We start from the raw sequence: 20,246 nt of genomic DNA on the forward strand, positions 1-20,246 counted from the left end.
CGATGCATGGGCTTCTCATTGCAGTGGCTTCTCTTGTTGCGGAGCACAGACTCTGGGCGTGCAGGCTTCAATAGTTGTGGCACGTGGACTCAGTAGTTGTGGCTTGTGGGCTCTAGAGCGCAGGGTCAGTAGTTATGGCATATGGGCTTAGTTGCTCAGCAACTTGTGGAATCTTCCCAGCACGGGGCTCGAACCCGTGCCCCCTGCATTGGCAGGCGGATTCTTAACCACTGCGCCCCCAGGGAAGTCCCAGAAATGTTTATCCTTTGCCTGTTCTTGAATTGGGTGGTTTGAGAGTTTTTGTTAAGTTTTAGGAGTACTTTATATAGTCTGGATATTAATCTCTTATCAGATATGTAATCTGCATATATTTTCTCCAGCTCTGTAAGTTGTCTTTTGCTTTCTTGAAAGTATCCTTAGATGCACAAAAAAGTCTTAATTTGGGGACTTCCCTAGTGGTTCAGTGGTAAAGAATCTGCCTTGCAATGCAGGGGACATGGGTTCAGTCCCTTGTCAGGGAACTAAGATCCCACATGCTGTGGGACAGCCAAGCCTGCACACTGCAACTATTGAGCTTGCCCGCCTCAGTGAGAGAGCCTGAGTGCCGCAAACTACGGAGCACATGCACTTTGGAGCCTATGCACCACAGCTGCAGAGCCCACATGCCCTGGAGCCTGCACATCATAACTAGAGAGAGAAAAAACCTGCACGCCACAACTAGAGAGAAGCCCGAGCGCTGCAACAAAGAAACCTTGCGCCACAACGAAAGATTCTGCATGCCTCAGTGAAGATCCCATGTGATACAACTAAGACCCGACCTGACACAGCCAAAAAAAAAAAGTCTTAAGTTTGATGAAGTCTGATTTATTATATATTTTTTCTTTTGTTGCCTGTTTTTGGTGTCATACAAGTGAAACCGTTGTCAAATCGAATGTTGTGAAGATTTTATCCAGTGTTTTCTTAAAAGAGTTTTATATATGTCCTGAGTTTAGCTCTTTGATCCATTTTGAGTTAATTTTTGTGTGTGGGATAAGGTAAAGGTCTATATTAACTCTTTTTGCATGTGAGTATCCAGTTTTCTGAGCACCTTTTTTTTTTTTTTTTTTTTTTTTTGAAAATACTGTCCTTTCTCCATTGAATGGTCTTGGCACTGTGTGTAAATCATTTGACCATTTATGTGAGCTTATATTTCTGAGTTCTCTATTCTACTCCATTGTTATATATGTTTGTCCTTACGTCATTGCCACACTGTTTTAATTATTTTTGTTGTGTTTCAAAGTCTTTTTTTTGAAGATTGTTTTTGGCTTTTCAGAACTCCTTCCAATTCCATATGAATTTGAGCACTGGATTTTCCATTTCTGCCAAAAGGCTCTTGGAATTTTGATAGGGATTGTGATGAATCTGTAGATTGCTTTAGGTAGTATTAACAGTGTTAAGTCTTCCTATTCATGAACATAGGATGTCTTTCCATTTATTTAAATCTTTAATTTCTTTGAGTCGTGTTTTATAGTTTTCACTGTACAGGTCTTTCACCTACTTTGTTTCATTTCTAAGTATTTATTCTTTTTATGCTATTGTAAATGGAATTGCTATCTTAAATTTCTTGTCAGGTATTTCACTGCTGGTATATAGAAACAGCTGAATTTTGCTTGTTGAGCTTGTACTGTATAACTTTGTGAATTTGCTTATTAGCTCTACTAGCTTTCTATGTATATAAAATCATGTCATTTATGAATAGTTTTACATCTTCCTTTCCAATTGATTTGCTCTTTATTTATTTATTTATTTTTGTGGTCTGATATCTCTGGCTAGAATTTCTATGTAGTGTTGAATGGCAGTGATGAATGCGAGCATCATTGTCTTGTTCCTGATCCTAGGGGAAATTTTGTCAGTCATTGAGTACTGAGTGTGATGTTAGCTGTGGAACTTTTCTTTATTCTTAAAGTTCTGAGAGTTTTTATCATGAAAAGGTGTCGGATTTTTGTCAGTTGCCTTTTCTGCATTAGTTGAGAAGATTATGTGGCTTTTTTCCTTCTTTCTATTAATAGGATGTATTACAGTAAGTGTTTTTCTTATTGAACTACCCTTGTATTCCTGGAGTAAATCTCACTTGGTCACAGTGAAAATTCCTTTAGTATGCAGTTGTATTTGATTTGCTAATATGCAATTGTATTTGATTTGCTGATATTTTGTGGAGAACTTTAGTATCATTGAAAGAGATATTGCTCTGTGATATTCTATTCTTATGAAGGCTTTGGTATCAGGTCAGTGCTAGTCTCATAGAATGAGTTAGGAAGTATTTCATTCTCTTCAGTTTGGGGGGAGGGTTTGAGAAGGATTGGCAGTAATTTTTCTATAAATGTTTGGTAGAGTTCACTAGTTAAGACCATGTATTTTAGTACTTTGTTGGGAGGTTGATTACTGACTCAGTCTCTTGTTAAAGCTCTATTGACATTTCCCTTTTCTTCTTGAGTCAATTTAGGTAATTTGTAAGGAATTTTTTTTGGCATACAGGTTGTTCATGGTATTTTCTTATAATTTTTTTTTTTTAACCTCTAAGTTTGGTAGTAATATCCCACTTTCATTTCTGATTTTAGCTATTTACATCTTCTCTCTCCTCTTCTAAAAATATTTTTTAGTCAGTCTAGCAAAAAGTTTGTTATTTTGTTAATCTTTAGAAGAACCAACTATTGGTTTTGTTAATTTTTAAAAATTGTTTTCCTAATCTGTATTTTATTTATCTGTGTTCTCATCTTTATTATTTCCCTTCTTTTAGCTTTGGGTTTAGTTTATTATTTTTCTAGTTCCTTAAATGATAGGTTGTTGATAATTAGATCTTTTTAAATTTACATTTACATTTAATAAATTTCTGTGCAGTGCTTTTTTGCATCCCATGTATTTTGTTTTGTTGTTTTTTCAAGTCATTTGTTGCTAAATATTTTGATTTCCCTTGTCATTTTTTTCTTTGACCTATTGGTTGTTTAAGAATGTATTATTTAATTTCCATGTATTTGTGAAATTTCTAGTTTTCCTTCTAGTATTGATTTCTTAACTTCATCCTTTTGTGGCCAGAGAAAACACTTTGTATGATATCTATCTTTTTAAATCTGTTGAGACTTGTTTTGTGGCCTAACATATGGTCTGTCCTGGAAAACTGTATTTTAGAGAAGAACACATTCTTTAGAAAAGAATGTTTTCTGCTGTTGTTGTGTGGAGTGTTCTCTCTATATGTCTGTTGGGTTTAATTGGTTTATTGTGCTCTATGAGTTTTCTCTTTCCTTTCTTTTCTTCTGTCTAGTTGTTTTATCCATTATTGAAGTGGGTTATTGACATCTACAACTATTATTGTAGAACTTTCTATTTCTCCCTTAATTTCTGTCAATTTTTGCTTCAGTGTTTATTATATATTCTTGCTATATGGAACCTTTTATTAATGAATGATGTTACCTTTTGTCTCTGTTAACCTTTTTTTTTTTTTTTTAACCTTTTTTAAAAAAAATATTTAACTGTGGTAGGGGGAAAAACCCCCATGAAATTTACCCTCTGAACCATTTAAAAATTCTAATGGTGTTAATTATATTCATATTGTTATGTAACAGATCTCTAGAACTTTTTCATCTTCCAAAACTGAAAGCCTGCACCCATTGAGCAACAACTCCCCAGTTCTCTTTCCTCACATCTCCTGGTATCCATCATTTGACTCTGCTTCCATCATTCTGTCTATATATTTCATATTAGTGGAATCCTGTAGTATTTGTCCTTTTGTGACTGGCTTATTTCACTCAGCATAATGTCCTCAAAGTTCACCCATGTTCACCATGTTCACCCATGTTGTGGCATGTGACAGGATTTCCTCCCCTTTTTGGCTGAATTATATTCTGTCGTATGTATGTGCCACATTGTATTTATACATTCATTTGTTGATGGGCATTTGTGCTGCTTTCACATCTTAGCTGCTGTAAGTAATGCTGTAGTGAACATGGGTGTGCAAATATCTCTTTGAAATCCCACTTTTAACTCTCTTGGATATATACCCAGGAGGGGGGTTGTTGGAGTATGTGATAATTCTTCTCTTTCTAGTAACTTTTAAAAAATTTAAACTACTTGATTTTAGTATGGTCAGCCCAGCTTTCTTTTGCTCATTATTTACATGGAATATCTTTTTCCATCCTCTCCAGTTTGTGTCTTTGGATGTAAAATGAATCTCTTGAGGACATCATATATTTGTATCATGTTTTTTAATCCATTTTGCTGTTCTTTGTCTTTTGAATGGAGTGTTTAAACCATTTATTTATTTTTAAAACATTTTTATTGAAATATAGTTGATTTACAGTGTTGTGTTAGTTTCAGCAAAGTGTACAGCAAAGTGATTCAGTTATACATATATATAAATATATATATTTTAAAATTCTCTTCCATTTTAGGTTATTATAAGATATTGAGTATAGTTCCCTGTGCGATACAGTAGGTCCTTTTTAATTATCTATTTTATATATAGTACTGTATATATTTCAATCCCTGAACTCCTAATTTATCTCTCTCCCCAAACCATTTATATTTAAAGTAATTACTCAAAGAGGAATTTCATTCTGCCATTTTTCTGTTTGTTTTTTAATAGGTCTTTATAGTATTTTTGTCCATTATTTTCCTCCATTACTGCCTTCTTTTTTTAGTTGATTTTTTTGTGGTGAAATATTTTGATTACCTTCTCATTTCCTTTTGTGTGTATTTTATAGATATTTTGTGTATAAAGTGGTAATTACATTTGACATATTGAAGTTCTTACAATCTAATTTGAATTTATGCCAACTTAAATACCATACAAAAACTTTGTTTCTGTACAGCTCCATCCCCCTTATTTTGTTATTAATATCAAAGATTGCAGTTTTATATAATTTGTGCCCAATTGTGTAGAATAATAATAATTTTTCTTGTTTTTGTTCTTTAAATCATGTAGGAATTAAAAAATGGAGTTAGAAATGAAAACGATAATAATACTAGCTTTTTTTTGTTGTTGTTGTTGCTGTTCTATTCTCCCAGCATTTTTTTTTTTTTTTAACTTTTTTTGGTTATTTATTTATTTATTTATTTTATGGCTGTGTTGGGTCTTCGTTTCTGTGCAAGGGCTTTCTCTAGTTGCGGCAAGTGGGGGCCACTCTTCATCGTGGTGCGCGGGCCTCTCACTATTGCGGCCTCTCTTGTTGCGGAGCACAGGCTCCAGACGCGCAGGCTCAATAATTGTGGCTCACAGGCCTAGTTGCTCCGCGGCATGTGAGATCTTCCCAGACCAGGGCTCGAACCCGTGTCCCCTGCATTGGCAGACGGATTCTCAACCACTGTGCCACCAGGGAAGCCCCAATACTAGCTTTTAATTATCTATATATTTACCTTTATCAGAGATGTTTATTTCTTCACTCTTGTCTAGCTTCCTTTCATTTTATTCTGAAGGACTTCCTGTTGCATTTCTTGCAGGGCAGGTCTAGTTGTAGGTCTAGTTTTGTTTATCTGGAAATGTATTAATTTCTCATTATTTAAGGACAGATTTTGCCAATTGTAGAATTCTCAGTTGAAAGTTTTTTCTCTCACCCTTTAATGTATCATCCTTCTTCCTCTGGCTTCCAAGGTTTGTAATTAGAAATTGGCTGATAGTCTTATTGAGTACCTGTTTTATGTGAATTGCTTATCTCTTCCTGCTTTCACGATTATTTTATTGTCTTTGTCTTTTAACGGTTCGATTATAATATCTCTTGGTATAACTCTCTGAGTTTATCCTACTGGCAGTGTGTTGAACTTTTTGGATTTGTAGACTTACATCTTTCCTCAAGTTGAGAAGCTTTTGGCCATTATTTCTTTAAATATACTTTGTGTACCTTTCTTTTCCTCTGGGATTTCTACAATGAGTGTATTGGTAGACTGGGTGGTGTCCCACAGGTCCCTTAGACTCTCTTCACTTTTCTTCATTCTTTTTTCTTTCTCTTCCTTAGATTCAGTAATTTCAGTTGTCCTGTTTTCTTCAGTTGTCCTGTTTTCAAGTTTGCTTATTCTTCTGCTTGCTCAGATCTGCCTTTGAGCCCCTGTAGTGTATTTTTTATTTCAGTTATTTTACTTTTCAGCATTTCTTTTTGGTTCCTTTTTATAATTTCTGTCTTTTTAATGATATTCTCATTTTGTTCATGCATTGTTTTCCTGCCTTCGTCCTTTTCCTTTAGCTCTTTTAACATCTTTAAGGGTAGGTGTTTTAAGGTCTTTGTCTAGTAATTCCTATGGGTGAGCATTCTACAAATGATGGGTACATTTGTGTTGATTTATTTTATTTATTTGGATGGGCCATATTTTCCTGTTTCTTTTTATACTTTGTGTTGTTTTTCTTCTTCTTTTGGTTGAAAACACTGAATTTTATAATATGGTAACTTTGGAAAAGAGATTCTCTTCTTTTCTCAGAATTTGTTCTTTTTTAATTGATCCCTAGCCTAAAAATGATCTAATGTGAAAGCTCATGGTCTTTTCAGGTATTTTTCTGAGCTGTGTCTTTCCCTGGGAATGTGCAGTACCTTTCTAAATTGTTCTACATATTTGGTTGATATTGAGTGTCTTAAAAAAACCCTGGTGTGGCTCCTTTAATTCCCCCAGTAGTCACTCTTGCTGATTTGGGTTGAAACAATGGCAGCTAACCTCTGTGCCTGCACCTCACCCATCAGATGTAGTAATCCAAATTCACAACACAGAAGTTTGTCATTTGGACATTATTATTTGGACAAGATCATTATTGCCCACCCATGGCTCCAACAAACTGTACCAGAGTCACATATTGCTGTCCCCACAGCTGCCTGCCATAGGGTCAAGGAGTAGGAAATGGGTAGCTGCTATCACACTGAAGGCTGAAATTGGCCAACATTAACAACAATTTACCAGCCAAGCTTTCCTTTGGGAGCACAAGAGTTCAAATTGGCTATTCCAGAGTTTCAGAATAGTTACATCAGACAGTTTCTGCCAGTAGTACAGTTGCTTTCTAGGTACAGAGCTGGATTCCTGGCACTTCCTGCTCTGCCATCTTCTCTGACATTCTTTTCTTCTCTTTTCTTTTCAATAACTAGTTAAGAAGAGTCTGTGAACCAACTCCTCACTGCCATTTTTACCAGGAACTAAAGCCATCAATCTTAATATTTTTTTCCTGACTTTTGGATGTGTCTTCATAAAGTGCATCTTGAAAAGAGCCTTATGTGTCTTTTGCCTCAGTTATAGGATTACATAGTTATCTTTTATGGGTCTTGTTACTTAAAAATAACCAAAATTATATCTATTATGAAAATCCCATTTTATTAATATTTACGCTGGTACAAATCAGGAATTTATCACACAGTATGTTTTAATCACATTTTCATTAGGAAAAGTGTAAATCTAATAGTTACTTCTTGACAAAAAGCAAGTATAAACTGTTAGTACAGTCCAATTATAATGTTAATTAATACTATATTAAAATATTCTTAGGTGAGATCTATAAAATCAGCAGACTTATAATTGATAATTCATTTCTCAAAATCAAATGATGTTTTTGGTCTTAAAGTACTGCAGTTGTGTAAAGAACACTGTTGAATTTAATAGTAGCATTGAAGTAAATAGTGTAGTTTATTAGAAGTTACCTCAACATAGAGGAATTCTTCCAGTGTTATTTTATTTTACCTTCTGTTTCAAAATTAGGTTGTGTATATTTATCCTGATAAGATGATGCAGTAGAAGAGAGTTTATATGATTTACACCTGAAAAATATAAAAGTCAGTGTTTTAGAATAGAAAAATCTATATTTTCTTATAGACTTTTTATGTATTGTAGATAAGTAGAATACATTTTACCTTTGGAGTCCTGAAATTGGGTATTTCTGACCAAGTGAGATTTGTTGCTGTATCTTGATTTAGCAGTTAGCACCTTTGTAGCTGTAAAAGATGCTTATTTTACATGACATTGTAATATTTAGTAGTCATATCTTTGTAAATATTATATTTTCTCTCATATTTACATAATTCTGTTTAGTATAACAAAGGAGACTTTCCTAGTGTATATTATGTAGACCTTGATTATAAAGGGGTTGCTATTTTGTACTGTTTTTCAATTAATGACCATGTTATATAAATACTTTATAACCACTTAATGTGAGAAATATAATACAGTCAATCCTTGATCAACATGGGGATTAGGGACACCTGCTCTCTGCACAGTCGAAAATCCATGTGTAACTTTACAGTTAGCCTTCCGTATCCACAGTTCCATATCTGTGGATCATATAGTACTGTAGTATGTATTTAGTGGAAAAAAAAAAAAAAAAACTTGTATAAGTGGGTGCACACAATTCAAACCTGTGTTGTTCAAGGGTCCACTGTACACTTAAAAAATAATATTTATTTGGTTTTCTCTCCTAATTGTAATTTATTTTATTTTTTATTGCCTACATTTTAATTAACTATTTAAACTAGTTGTTATATTAGTGATATGTTCCTAAATTTAATTGGAATCCTTTTTTATACTTGGATTCCAGAAACTATTTATTGCAGGCTTCCTCCTTGAGGTTAAAAAATTATGCTTGTGGTTTGCTTGGATAAAGTGAAGTTCTGCTTAAGTGGAATTTTATTTTCACAATTTTATGTACTGCAATTTATGACATTTGGTAATTAACATTTTACTAATATATTAAAAAATATCAGTGTACTAGCCAGCTTCTTCACTTTTAAGCTTATATAACTTTTGGTGTCAGGTTATTTATTTATGTAGTGTGGTTATTTTTGACTGTTGTCTCTACTTTTATTTTCTAGCTGAAACACTGTAGTCGGTATATACATGACTTATTTCCTTCACTCATCAAGAATTTGGATCCAGTACCACTTAGACATCTTCTTAATCTGGTCTCAGCTCTTGAACCAAGTGTTCATACTGAACAGGTAATTCATTCAAAACATAATTTTTTTTTTTTTTGTAAAGTGAAAATTTATTTGTGATTCAGATCATTTAACTTGTAGTTTATTACTGTTGGCATTTCAGTTAGGCAAAAGGATATTAAATTTGTTACAGTATTTGCTAAAACCTCTAATTTCAACCTCTCCTCTTTTTTTTTTTTTTTTTTTTTTTTAAAGACACTGTACTTGGCATCGATGTTAATTAAAGCATTGTGGAATAATGCGCTAGCAGCTAAGGCCCAGCTATCTAAACAGAGTTCTTTTGCATCTTTACTAAACACTAATCTTCCCATTGGAAATAAGAAAGGTTAGTAAAGTATAATGTAATTTGAAGTAAGTTGTTCATAGCTTATAACTCAAATTTGAAGCAGTTTCTGCAAATTAGTTTCAGTTTAATCTCAATTTTGAAATAAGTTGGAAAGGGAGGTGTTGGTTTTCTTAAAACGTTAATAAATTGGGGTTAGCTCATGTTTTTGGTTTACTGTTCAAATAATAGCAATAATGTTTCAGTAGTTACTGGATCTTCTTCCATTAGTGTTCTTTTAAGAAAAAAAAACAAAACTATCTCCTAAAAGCTTTAGAGCTTTTGGTTAGAAAACAGTCAACATGATTTCTTTTAGAAATAATTTTGAGAATAGAACATAATGATACATTTCTCTTTCTGTGTTTTCTACTTCAAAGTTTTCTGTCTTTTCAGGTATTTTATGTGTGCTTTTACACGTATAGCTTTCTAGGGTTTCCTAAAACTTTATCAGCTTTACCCCTCTTTTTGTTTCCTGACATCATATACTACCCTTTTCTTAGGCTTTCCTGTGCAGGCACCCACAAGTACTACGACACGTGGTGGGGACTTACATTATTGCAGGTTTCCCTACCTATATCTTGCTGATTATGTAATAAAAACAACTGATATGTGCCCCAAAGAAATTCAGTCACTTAGATTATTTCCATCCTGTTTTTTCCTTTTCCTTCAGAGGACGAAGAGCTCAGGAGAGCTGCACCATCACCTTGTAAGTTGAGTCTTAGAAATGTATGGCAAGATGACTTGTAGTTTTATTTTGATGATCATCTAGAGTTAATTAATTTTATATAATATATTTGTATCACAGTCATAAAGTTCATTTTGCATAGGAGATGTAAATCCTGACTACCTATCTATCTTACTTACCCTTTTTGCTTAAATCATTAGTATCCTGACTTTTAATTGAAATCATGTATATCTTCTTTAGAAATAATTGGCAAATGTTAACATATTTCCAGATTATATTTTTGGCTACTTAGCATGAAGCTTTGTTATATCAAAGAATCAAAGGATTATGACATTCTGATAGATCCATGTTAATACAAGTTAGAAGTAAAAAAACCCCATCATTTTAATATAGGGTCACCTGCAGCCAGTCCTCAAAGCAGTGATAACAGCGATACCCATCAAAGTGGAGGCAGTGACATTGAAATGGATGAGCAACTTATTAATAGAACCAAACATGTGCAGCAGCGACTTTCAGATACAGAGGTATGAAAATACTTTTTCCTCCCACTTTAAAAGAGATTTTTTGATTTTTGGGTTTGTGCCATGTTTATCCTTTGAACTGGGAATATAAACATGATGCCAGTTGAGGCCTTTCCTATCTTTTAAGTATCATTGAGGTTCTTTACTTTTCTTTGAGTTTTTAATTCCATTTTGTATTGTTCAATGCAGTTTGTCAGGACTGTGGCAGCCTTTTAAAAAAGTACAGTGTGTTAATGTCATTTACTTTTTTCTTACTAGTTTAAATGTTTATTTAAATCTCTTTGTTTCTAAATTTAGGAATCCATGCAGGGAAGTTCTGATGAAACTGCCAACAGTGGTGAAGATGGAAGCAGTGGTCCTGGTAGCAGTAGTGGACATAGTGATGGATCTAGCAATGAGGTGAATTCTAGCCATGCAAGCCAGTCAGCAGGGAGCCCTGGCAGTGAGGTACAGTCAGAAGACATTGCAGATATTGAAGCCCTTAAAGAAGAAGATGAAGATGACGATCATGGTCATAATCCTTCTAAAAGCAGTTGTGGTACAGATCATCGGAACAGGAAATTAGAAAGTCAAGCAGGCATTTGCTTAGGGGATTCCCAAGGTCCATCAGAAAGAAGTGGGACAAGCAATGGAACAGGAAAGGACCTGGTTTTTAACACTGAGTCAGTTCCATCAGTAGATAATCGAATACGAATGCTAGATGCCTGTTCACACTCTGAAGACCCAGAACATGATATTTCAGGGGAAATGAATGCTGCTCATATAGCACAAGCATCTCAGGAATCTTGTATTACACGCACTGGGGACTTTCTTGGGGAGACTATTGGGAATGAATTATTTAATTGTCGGCAGTTTATTGGTCCACAGCATCACCACCACCACCACCACCATCATCACCACCACGATGGGTAAGTCTACCTAAAAATAAAACAGCTTACATTTCCTTTAGGGAGTTAATTATAGCCTATATTTATTCAATTGCGATATATTCTAGATCAGTGCTGTCCAGTAGGAATATAATGTGAGCTACAAATGCATGCCATTAATGTAAGCTGCAAATGCATGCCATAAGTATGTAATTTTTAATTTTCATTAATTAGTTAATTTATTTTTGGCCACGCCCTGCAGTTTGCAGGATCTTAGTTCCCCAACCTGGGATTGAACCCATGCCCCACTGCAGTGGAGGCATGGAGTCTTAACCACTGGATCACCAAGGAAAGTCCCAATTTTTAATTTCCTAAAGGGTACATTTTAAAAAGCAAGATGAAACAGATAAGATTAATTTTAATTATAAATTTTATTTAAAGCAGTAATATTCAAAATATCATATATCCACATGTAATCCGTGTAAGATTTTTAATATAATTTTTTTTTGTACTAGGTCTTCAATAATCTGTGTATATTTAATACTCCTAACATCTTTGTTTAGACCAGCCATTTTTTACATGTGCAGTGGCCACAGGTGGCTAGTGGCTGTTGTATTGGACAACACAGATCTAGATCTTCAATTCCTTGTAATAATTGCCTAATAGTAGATAGTAAATTGCTTGTGGAAACTTCCATTAAAGTGTGATCATGAAAAGGGAAATTTTATGCACATTCTAATTTTAGGATATTAATAAGGATAAAGCCTCAGCATAAAGCTTTTTGATTATCTGTGAAATACACCTATGGTGTTTAATAGTAAGTGATTCTGTCATTTACTAGTGTTACAGTATTGGGCAAGGTACTTAGTTGTTCTTACTATCATTTTCTCATCTATAAAATAGGAACAGTAGTACCTATCTCATGGGCTTATTGTGAGCATTTCATGGGCTGATACGATTGGCACATAATAAGAACTTAATAAATATTAGCTGCTATTTATTATTACTGTCATTGCAAGTAGTAATATTTGAGTTAATGATGAAGTAGGGGTATGTAGTTTATCAGGATTTATCTTAGATCTGACTATTTGCCAGGCCTTTCAGAATTTAATATGGTTGTTTGGGAGAACTACACATCCATACATATTCCTACTTTATTTCCTTTGCCTTTTTCTTCTTATCATTAACCCATATGAGTTTACAGTAATGTTTCTTAGTCTTGGCAGTATTGATGTTTTGGGCCAGGTAATTCTGTGTTTTGGATTTACAGCAGTGTGAATGCTGCCCTCTGCCTTGTAGGATGGATGTTTAGCAGCATCCCTAGCCTCTAGGCCTACATACTAGAGGAATCTCCCAAGTTGTGATAACCAAAAATTGTCTCTAGACATTGCCAGATGTCCCCTTGGCCTTCTGTTTGAGAACCACTGGCTTATGGTCTGACATTACAGAAATGCACATTCAGAGTTCTCCCCAGGACATACTGAAGACAAAGCAATTAGTTCATAAAACTGAGGAGGGTAATATGTTCAGTTTGGTACATTGTAAATCTCTTTTAGGGTTCACACCAACCCTCTACCTGAAAAGACCTAATGATTTAATTTTTTTATGTTAGCCATTTCCATATTCTCTGTGTATGGGTACCATTTGTGAGTCTCTAAATCAATCCTGAACTTTTCTTCTTCGTGTTATTTTTATCATTTTGTCTTTACATCCTTAGAGCACCCCGTATGGTATGTTTTAGAAGCGAGGGCTTAATAGGTGTTTATTGAGTTAAAAGTCCCTCAGTTAATACTAACCACATCTAGATTGCAGCTGTAAATTGAAATTTTTTTCCTGGTAGTTGTCTGATTTGATTCTGCAGTTGGATGAACAAATGTAAATAAATTTTAAGGTTTCACTTTAAGATTTGAGTTTATAAAAAAATTAACAGTTAAGTTTACTGTTTTTTTTTTTCCTATAATTATTCTCTTTGAAGTTGTTTTAGTGAAGTGTGTTGATGGGCCAGATAATATGTAGGTATATTGTATAATTAATATATAGTGCTGACTTTGTGGGCTTTTTATTTTTTGTAAAGCTGTCAATATTCCATATTGTTAACAAACAAATGTAGCTTTATTCTTGAGTGGGTTGTAACTTGTGCCAAATGTTTTGAGAGATATTTTTTTGTGATTCACAATGTGTGTTTAAATTTGTAATTGCTAACTTTGTACTCCTCTCTGTGTTACAGTCATATGGTTGATGATATGCTAAGTGCAGATGATGTCAGTTGCAGCAGCTCCCAGGTCAGTGCAAAATCAGAAAAAAATATGGCTGATTTTGATGGTGAAGAATCTGGGTGTGAAGAGGAGCTAGTTCAGATTAATTCACATGCAGAGCTAACATCTCATCTCCAACAACATCTTCCCAATTTAGCATCTATTTACCATGAACATCTTAGTCAAGGTAAGGTTCTGTAGTAAGTAAAATTATTCCTTTATTTAAAATAGGAATAATTTATATAACACATTGTTAAAAGGAATCAACAGTCAATGTTTTGTTACTTCAATGTTTTTGCCAAATAATTTTCATATTATAGTTTTTTTCCCCAAGGAAATGAAATTATTATGAATACTCCATCATGAATATGAAGGCTGCAGTTCCATCAAGAGATATTTAACAAGGAAAAGAAATAAAAAATAATATGTATAAAAATTATAGCTTTGTATTTGAGAAAATATATGGCTGCATTAGATTTTATATTCAGGAATCTTAGGACTTAAAAGTAGGAGATTACACAGAATCACATGTTGTATGATTCCATTTATATAAAAGGACTAAGATAGGCAAATCTGTAGAGATAGAAAGTATAGATTAGTGGTTCCCTGTGGCTAGTGAGGATTGGGAGAAATAAGAGGAGGGGTGACTGCTAAAGGGTGAGGTGTTTCTTTCATCTGGGGTGATGAAAATGTTCAAAAAACGATGGCTCTGATCACTCTAAATCAGTCTTAAAAAGATGATAGGACATGACCAAACTCTAAAGAATAGAGGTTAGAAGAGGTTAAAGAATAGTAGGAGATAAAGGAGGAAAGGGAGAAAAATTAAGAGGGAAAACAGTTCTAGAATTGGCAATTTAAAGGTCCATATCCAACCTCTTGCTTGGTTACATACCATCAGCACTTGCTAGCCTAGGACATGGGTTTTGGGATGCCAGTAAATTATAAACTAAGTAAACCAGGTAGATTAGGTTTATGCTTTTAAAGCCACGATCAGACTTGGAGGTGCAATTTGTGGATCTTGGCAACAACTTTCTGATTTCAAATGTTACTTGTGTATAATCTAGATAAGGTTATTTTGACTTTTTTTTCCCCCTTTTTTTTTGGCCGTGCTGCGTGGCTCGCGGGATCTCAGTTCCCCGACCAGGCACCGAACCCAGGCCCTCAGCAGTGAGAACGCGGAGACCTAACCACTGGACTGCCAGGGAATTCCCTATTTTGACATTTTTGTTGTTATTGTGGTTGTTGAGAAATGAATGGGTTAAGATTGAGGTCAATTTAATTTTATACCATATTTATTAAATTTTCACCATTCTTCTATTCTTAACCCATTTTCCTTTTATTCAGTATTGTACATATTTTTTTACTATACGAAGTTAGAAATTGAGCAAAATATTAGACGTATTAATGCTCTCCAAATCTACCTTGTATTACTGTGTATTTAATACTATAGAGAACTCTTCCAACACAGTAAGACAAACAATACAATTTAAAAATGGACAACAGGTATGAATAAATTTAGTTAATTCATAAATGAAGATATAAAAATGGTCAGTAAATACATGAAAAGATGTTCAATATCTACAGTCATCTGGGAAATTCAACTTAAAACTACAACTGGATATTTCTACTCATTTGGGATGGGTAAAAAATTAAGGACTTGATATCAAATGACGCTAAGGATGCAGAGCAACTACAACTCTCATACATTGCTGTGAAGGAGCTTAAAATAGTACAGGCAGTTTAGAGTACTGTTTTAGCAGTTTCTTTTAAAGTTAAACTTATACTTACCATATGACCCAGCAATTCCTATTCTAGGTATTTACCCAAGAGAAATGAAAACATACGTCCACAAAAAGATTTGTACCTGAATGTTCATAACTGCTTCATTTGTGAACCTCAGCTGGAATTAACTGGTAGATAAACAAATTGTTGTATATTCACAGTGGAATAAAAAGGAAAGAGCTACTGATACGTTCAACACCATGGCTGAATAGAAACATTCTAAGCAAATGAAGCTAGACAGAAGAATACATACTGTATATCATTTATATGCACTTCTAAAATTTCCTAAAGTAATTTATAATGGTTGACATCTACTCAGTGATTGGTGGTGGGGATTGATTGTAAAGGGACACGAGAACTTTTTGGGGTGATAGAAATGTTCTGGATCTTGATTATGTATTTACATTGTATTTTAATAAAATTAATTTTAAAAAGTAAATACCAAAACAAATAAACCAAACAAACCCCAAACTTAAAAAGTCAAGCTACAAACTGGGAGAAATATTTGCAAATCATATATCTAATAAAAGGCTTGTATATCCAGACCATATAAGAACTTTTACAACTCAGTAGTCAGACAACTTAATTAAAAATTGGGAATTGATTTATTTCACCAAAGAAGGTACACAAATGGCTAATAAGCACATGAAAAGATGCCTAGCATCATTAGTCATTAGGGAAATTAAAATTAAAGACCAGAATGAGATTCTACTGCATATCTACTAGAATGGCTAAAATTAAAAAGAGCGACCATACCTATGTGTTGGAAAAGTTTGGCAGTTTCTTCAAATTTTAAACATACGTGTTTACCTTATGACCCAGCAATTCCACTTCTAAGTATTTACCCTAAAGAAAAGAAAGCACATGTCTATACAAAGACTGGTTACATCAGTGTTATGGCAGCATTATTCATATTAGACAAAAACTGGAAACTATCCAAATTTTCAGTAATTGGTAGATATATAAACAATATTTTCATATAATGGAATATTATTCTGTATTTAAAAGGAACACACTACTGATAGGTGCTTCAACATGGATGAACCTCAGACATTTTGCTAAGTGAACAAAGTCAGACGTAAGAGTATACATATGTATTGTATGATTCCATTTATATGAAATTTCTAGAAAAGGCTAATTTATGGGGATGGAAGAACAGACTAGGGCTCGAGAATGGGATCAGGGATTAAATGTAATTAGGTATGAGGGAATGCTTTAGGGTGGTGTAGGGGTTCTAAAACGGAATTATGGTGAAGGTTGCATAATTCTCATTTTAATGAAATCAAAGTACATGTACAGTTTAAGAGGGAAATTTCATGGTAAAGCTGTTAAAGACAAAGAAGCATTTTTGCTTAATATAACAGAGCTAGGGAGAATTTATAGTCTGGCAGTCAGAAAGTCTGAATTATTATAATAGACGCTTTGAATTTAATTGAATGTTTTGAGTAAATCATCTCAAAAAAATCTTTAGGTATAAGACACTTTACAGAAGTTCATTTAGAGGAACGTCCCTTGGCTATATAGTTAATTCAGTTAAATTTTCTTCTTAATGTTTAATTTGGGTTTCAAATATTTATATACAGTTCTCTTGACATGTGGAAAACATTAAATAATCATACTTATTAGTAATAGTGAGGAGACTATGAAATAGTGGAGAGGCTATGAAAACTTTTCTTATTTTACTTTAGTAGTATCAGACTCTAAACGGTACTATTCTGTCTCATTCATAAAGCAACTGTGTTAATCTTGTTTTTATCTTGTGATGTAAGAAGAGATTTATTGTTATACTTCACTTTGAATTTGTTAACTTTATGAATGCTGTAGTTCACTTTACAATTTCAGTCAACTGCATTCTCTATAGTGTGTTATATTTTGCCCCTTCAGGACCTACAGTTCATAAACATCAATTCAGCAGTAATGCTGTAACAGACATTAATTTGGATAACGTTTGCAAGAAAGGAAACACTTTGTTGTGGGATATAGTCCAAGATGATGATGCAGTAAGTTATTTAATAAAGCCAAAAGACTACAAAATTACAGCAAAATGCATTCAGTATAAACAGTAACTTTATGTATATACATTTTTTGTAGGTTAATCTTTCTGAAGGATTAATAAATGAAGCAGAGAAACTTCTCTGTTCCTTAGTATGTTGGTTTACGGATAGACAGATTCGAATGAGATTCATTGAAGGTTGCCTTGAAAATTTAGGAAACAACAGGTAAATAGGAATTTAAAATTTTTTATGCAATAATCATATTCATAATCAGTATTCTTATTGACCTAGATATGGTGGGTTCATAGCATTTAATGTGCCATTATCAACCTATTTATTTTAGTAATTGTGGTTTTTATATTAGTTCTAAACTGTTTTCCCCCACAGGGTTTATATGTTATCACACAGTCTTGCTTTTTTCATCACTTTTCGACACTCTTGATTAGATCCCCTCCAACAGAGACAAAGGAATACTGTCTTCTTGATTCTGGGAACATGGTGGTGATTACTCTATTTTCAGATTACAGTTTAAATGTTCTTGAACTGTTTATATAAATTAAGCTAAATATGATAAGTGAAGTTAAACTTAAGCTGAAATATAAACATTTTGTTAATGGCATTGTTCTTCCATCTGGGTGGATCTTTTGACTTCTGTAGTGCACAAAGTTGTGTTTTTTCCCTAGTTTGAATTCTGCTATATATTTATATACTTCTTATTGGGGCTCAAATAATTACCACAAGTTTCTTGATTTTCAGTTCTGTTCTGTTGATACAGTCTCCAGTTTCCCTTATACTGCTCTGATAATATTGTTCCATTCTCTGATGTAGTGAATTCAGTTACTAATTGAATATATATATTTTTTTAATTTATTTTTTTGTGTATGATTTTTGGCTGTGTTGGGTCTTTGTTGCTGCGCGTGGACTTTCTCTAGTTGCGGCGAGCGGGGGCTGCTCTTTGTTGTGGTGCGTGGGCTTCTCATTGTGGTGGCTTCTCTTGTTGCAGAGCATGGGCTCTATAGTGCATGGTCTTCAGTAGATGCGGCGCGTGGGCTCAGTAGTTGTGGCTCGTGAGCTCTAGAGCGAAAGCTCAGTAGTTGTGGCTCACAGGCTTAGTTGCTCCGTGGCATGTGGGATCTTCCTGGACAAGGGCTCCAACCTGTGTCTCCTGCATTGGCAGGCGGATTCTTAACCACTGTGCCACCAGGGAAGCCCCTAACTGAGTATATTATATTAATATTTTCAGCTTACCTCTGCCCAGGCTCAATATAAATGTCTAATTTTATTGAATATTTAACTGCTTCAAAAATTTTTTTTACCTAATTGAATTAGAAAAAGTAAGTGCAATATTTAGTTTTCTTCTTTTGATCTTTAAAGGGCTATAATTGGAACAATCACAATAGAAAAATTGCTTATTCATGCAGGTATAAGAAACCACTAATAGACCCCTGTTAGTGGATCAGTTGCCTCATTTGGCATATATTCTTTAAAAGGAATGCTTTTAATGGGTGGATGATATTTCATCATTTACATAGGTATTATAGAAATTAGTTTTAAAATGTTTTGTCTTTTAAATATTTTTTAAAATATTTATTTATTATTTATTTATTGTGGCTGCTCTGGGTCTTAGTTGCTATGTGCGGGATCTTCATTGCAGTACGTGAGATCTTTGTTGCGGCATGCGGACTCTTAGTTGCGGCATGCGAACTTAGTTGAGGCATGCATGCTGGATCTAGTTCCCCAACCAGGGATTGAACCTGGGCCCCCTACATTGGGAACGCAGAGTCTTACCCACTGGACCACCAGGGAAGTCCCTAAAATGTTAATTGTCTTTTAAAAGTCTTTGTAAAGCTAATGAACACTTTTTTAAGTTGTATCAATTTTTATTCCCCAAAAGTACATCTGCATATCCTGTGGCCCAGCAGTTCCACTGCTAAGTATGTGCCTTTTAAAAAAAAATTATTATTTATTTATTTCTTTATGGCTGTGTTGGGTCTTCGTTTCTGTGCGAGGGCTTTCTCCAGTTGCGGCGAATGGGGGCCACTCTTCATCGCGGTGCGCGGGCCTCTCACTATCGCGGCCTCTCTTGTTGCGGAGCACAGGCTCCAGACGCGCAGGCTCAGTAATTGTGGCTCACGGGCCCAGTTGCTCCGCGGCATGTGGGATCTTCCCAGACCAGGGCTCGAACCCGTGTCCCCTGCATTGGCAGGCAGATTCTCAACCACTGTGCCACCAGGCAAGCCCCAGTATGTGCCTTTTAATAATACATCCAGGTCACCAAAAGACACATTCAAGAATGTTCATAAAAGCATTATTCGAAATAACTATTCTTTGTACTGCTATTCAAATGACAAAAAAAGAATAGGAAGGAAAATTAAACTGTGGACTGTTTGTTGAATGAAATAGTATATATATAGTAGTAACAGTGAAAGAACTACAACTGCATGGAATAGTGTGGTTGAATCTCACAGATACAATGTTGAGTGAAAGAAGCCAGATGTAAAAAAGTATATCTCTATTACTCTGTTTATATAGAGTTTAAAAACAGGAAAACTGGGACTTCCCTGGTGGCGCATTGGTTAAGAATCCGCCTGCCAATGCAGGGGACACAGGTTCGAGCCCTGGTCTGGGAAGATCCCACATGCCGCGGAGCAACTAAGCCCGTGCGCCACAACTGCTGAGCCTGCGCTGTAGAGCCCATGAGCCACAGCTACTGACCCCGCGTGCCACAACTACTGAAGCCCGCACACCTAGAGCCTGTGCTCCGCTACAGGAGAAGCCACCGCAATGAGAAGCTCGTGCACTGCAATGAAGAGTAGCCCCTGCTCGCCGCAACTAGAGAAAGCCTGCACACAGCAACGAAGATGCAATGCAGCCATAAATGAATAAATTAAAAA

General features: G+C 34.7%; 1 protein-coding gene across 7 annotated transcripts in view; it reads left to right on the forward strand.

Annotated features, from left to right (window-relative positions):
• USP34 (ubiquitin specific peptidase 34) overlaps nt 1-20,246 on the forward strand; it is a 236,701-nt gene that overhangs the window by 95,198 nt on the left and 121,257 nt on the right. For 6 of the 7 annotated variants that reach the window (XM_059943258.1, XM_059943263.1, XM_059943264.1 and 3 more), the window contains exons 11-18: nt 8,805-8,930; nt 9,123-9,252; nt 9,920-9,955; nt 10,328-10,458; nt 10,753-11,363; nt 13,549-13,763; nt 17,243-17,358; nt 17,450-17,577. In XM_059943258.1, coding sequence (XP_059799241.1) covers nt 8,805-8,930; nt 9,123-9,252; nt 9,920-9,955; nt 10,328-10,458; nt 10,753-11,363; nt 13,549-13,763; nt 17,243-17,358; nt 17,450-17,577 — 1,493 coding nt within the window. The remainder of the gene's footprint in view (nt 1-8,804; nt 8,931-9,122; nt 9,253-9,919; nt 9,956-10,327; nt 10,459-10,752; nt 11,364-13,548; nt 13,764-17,242; nt 17,359-17,449; nt 17,578-20,246) is intronic. The other variant, XM_059943259.1, reaches the window with a different exon arrangement.

Source organism: Balaenoptera ricei, chromosome 13, assembly GCF_028023285.1.
Source record: "Balaenoptera ricei isolate mBalRic1 chromosome 13, mBalRic1.hap2, whole genome shotgun sequence".
Lineage (NCBI taxonomy): Eukaryota > Metazoa > Chordata > Mammalia > Artiodactyla > Balaenopteridae > Balaenoptera > Balaenoptera ricei.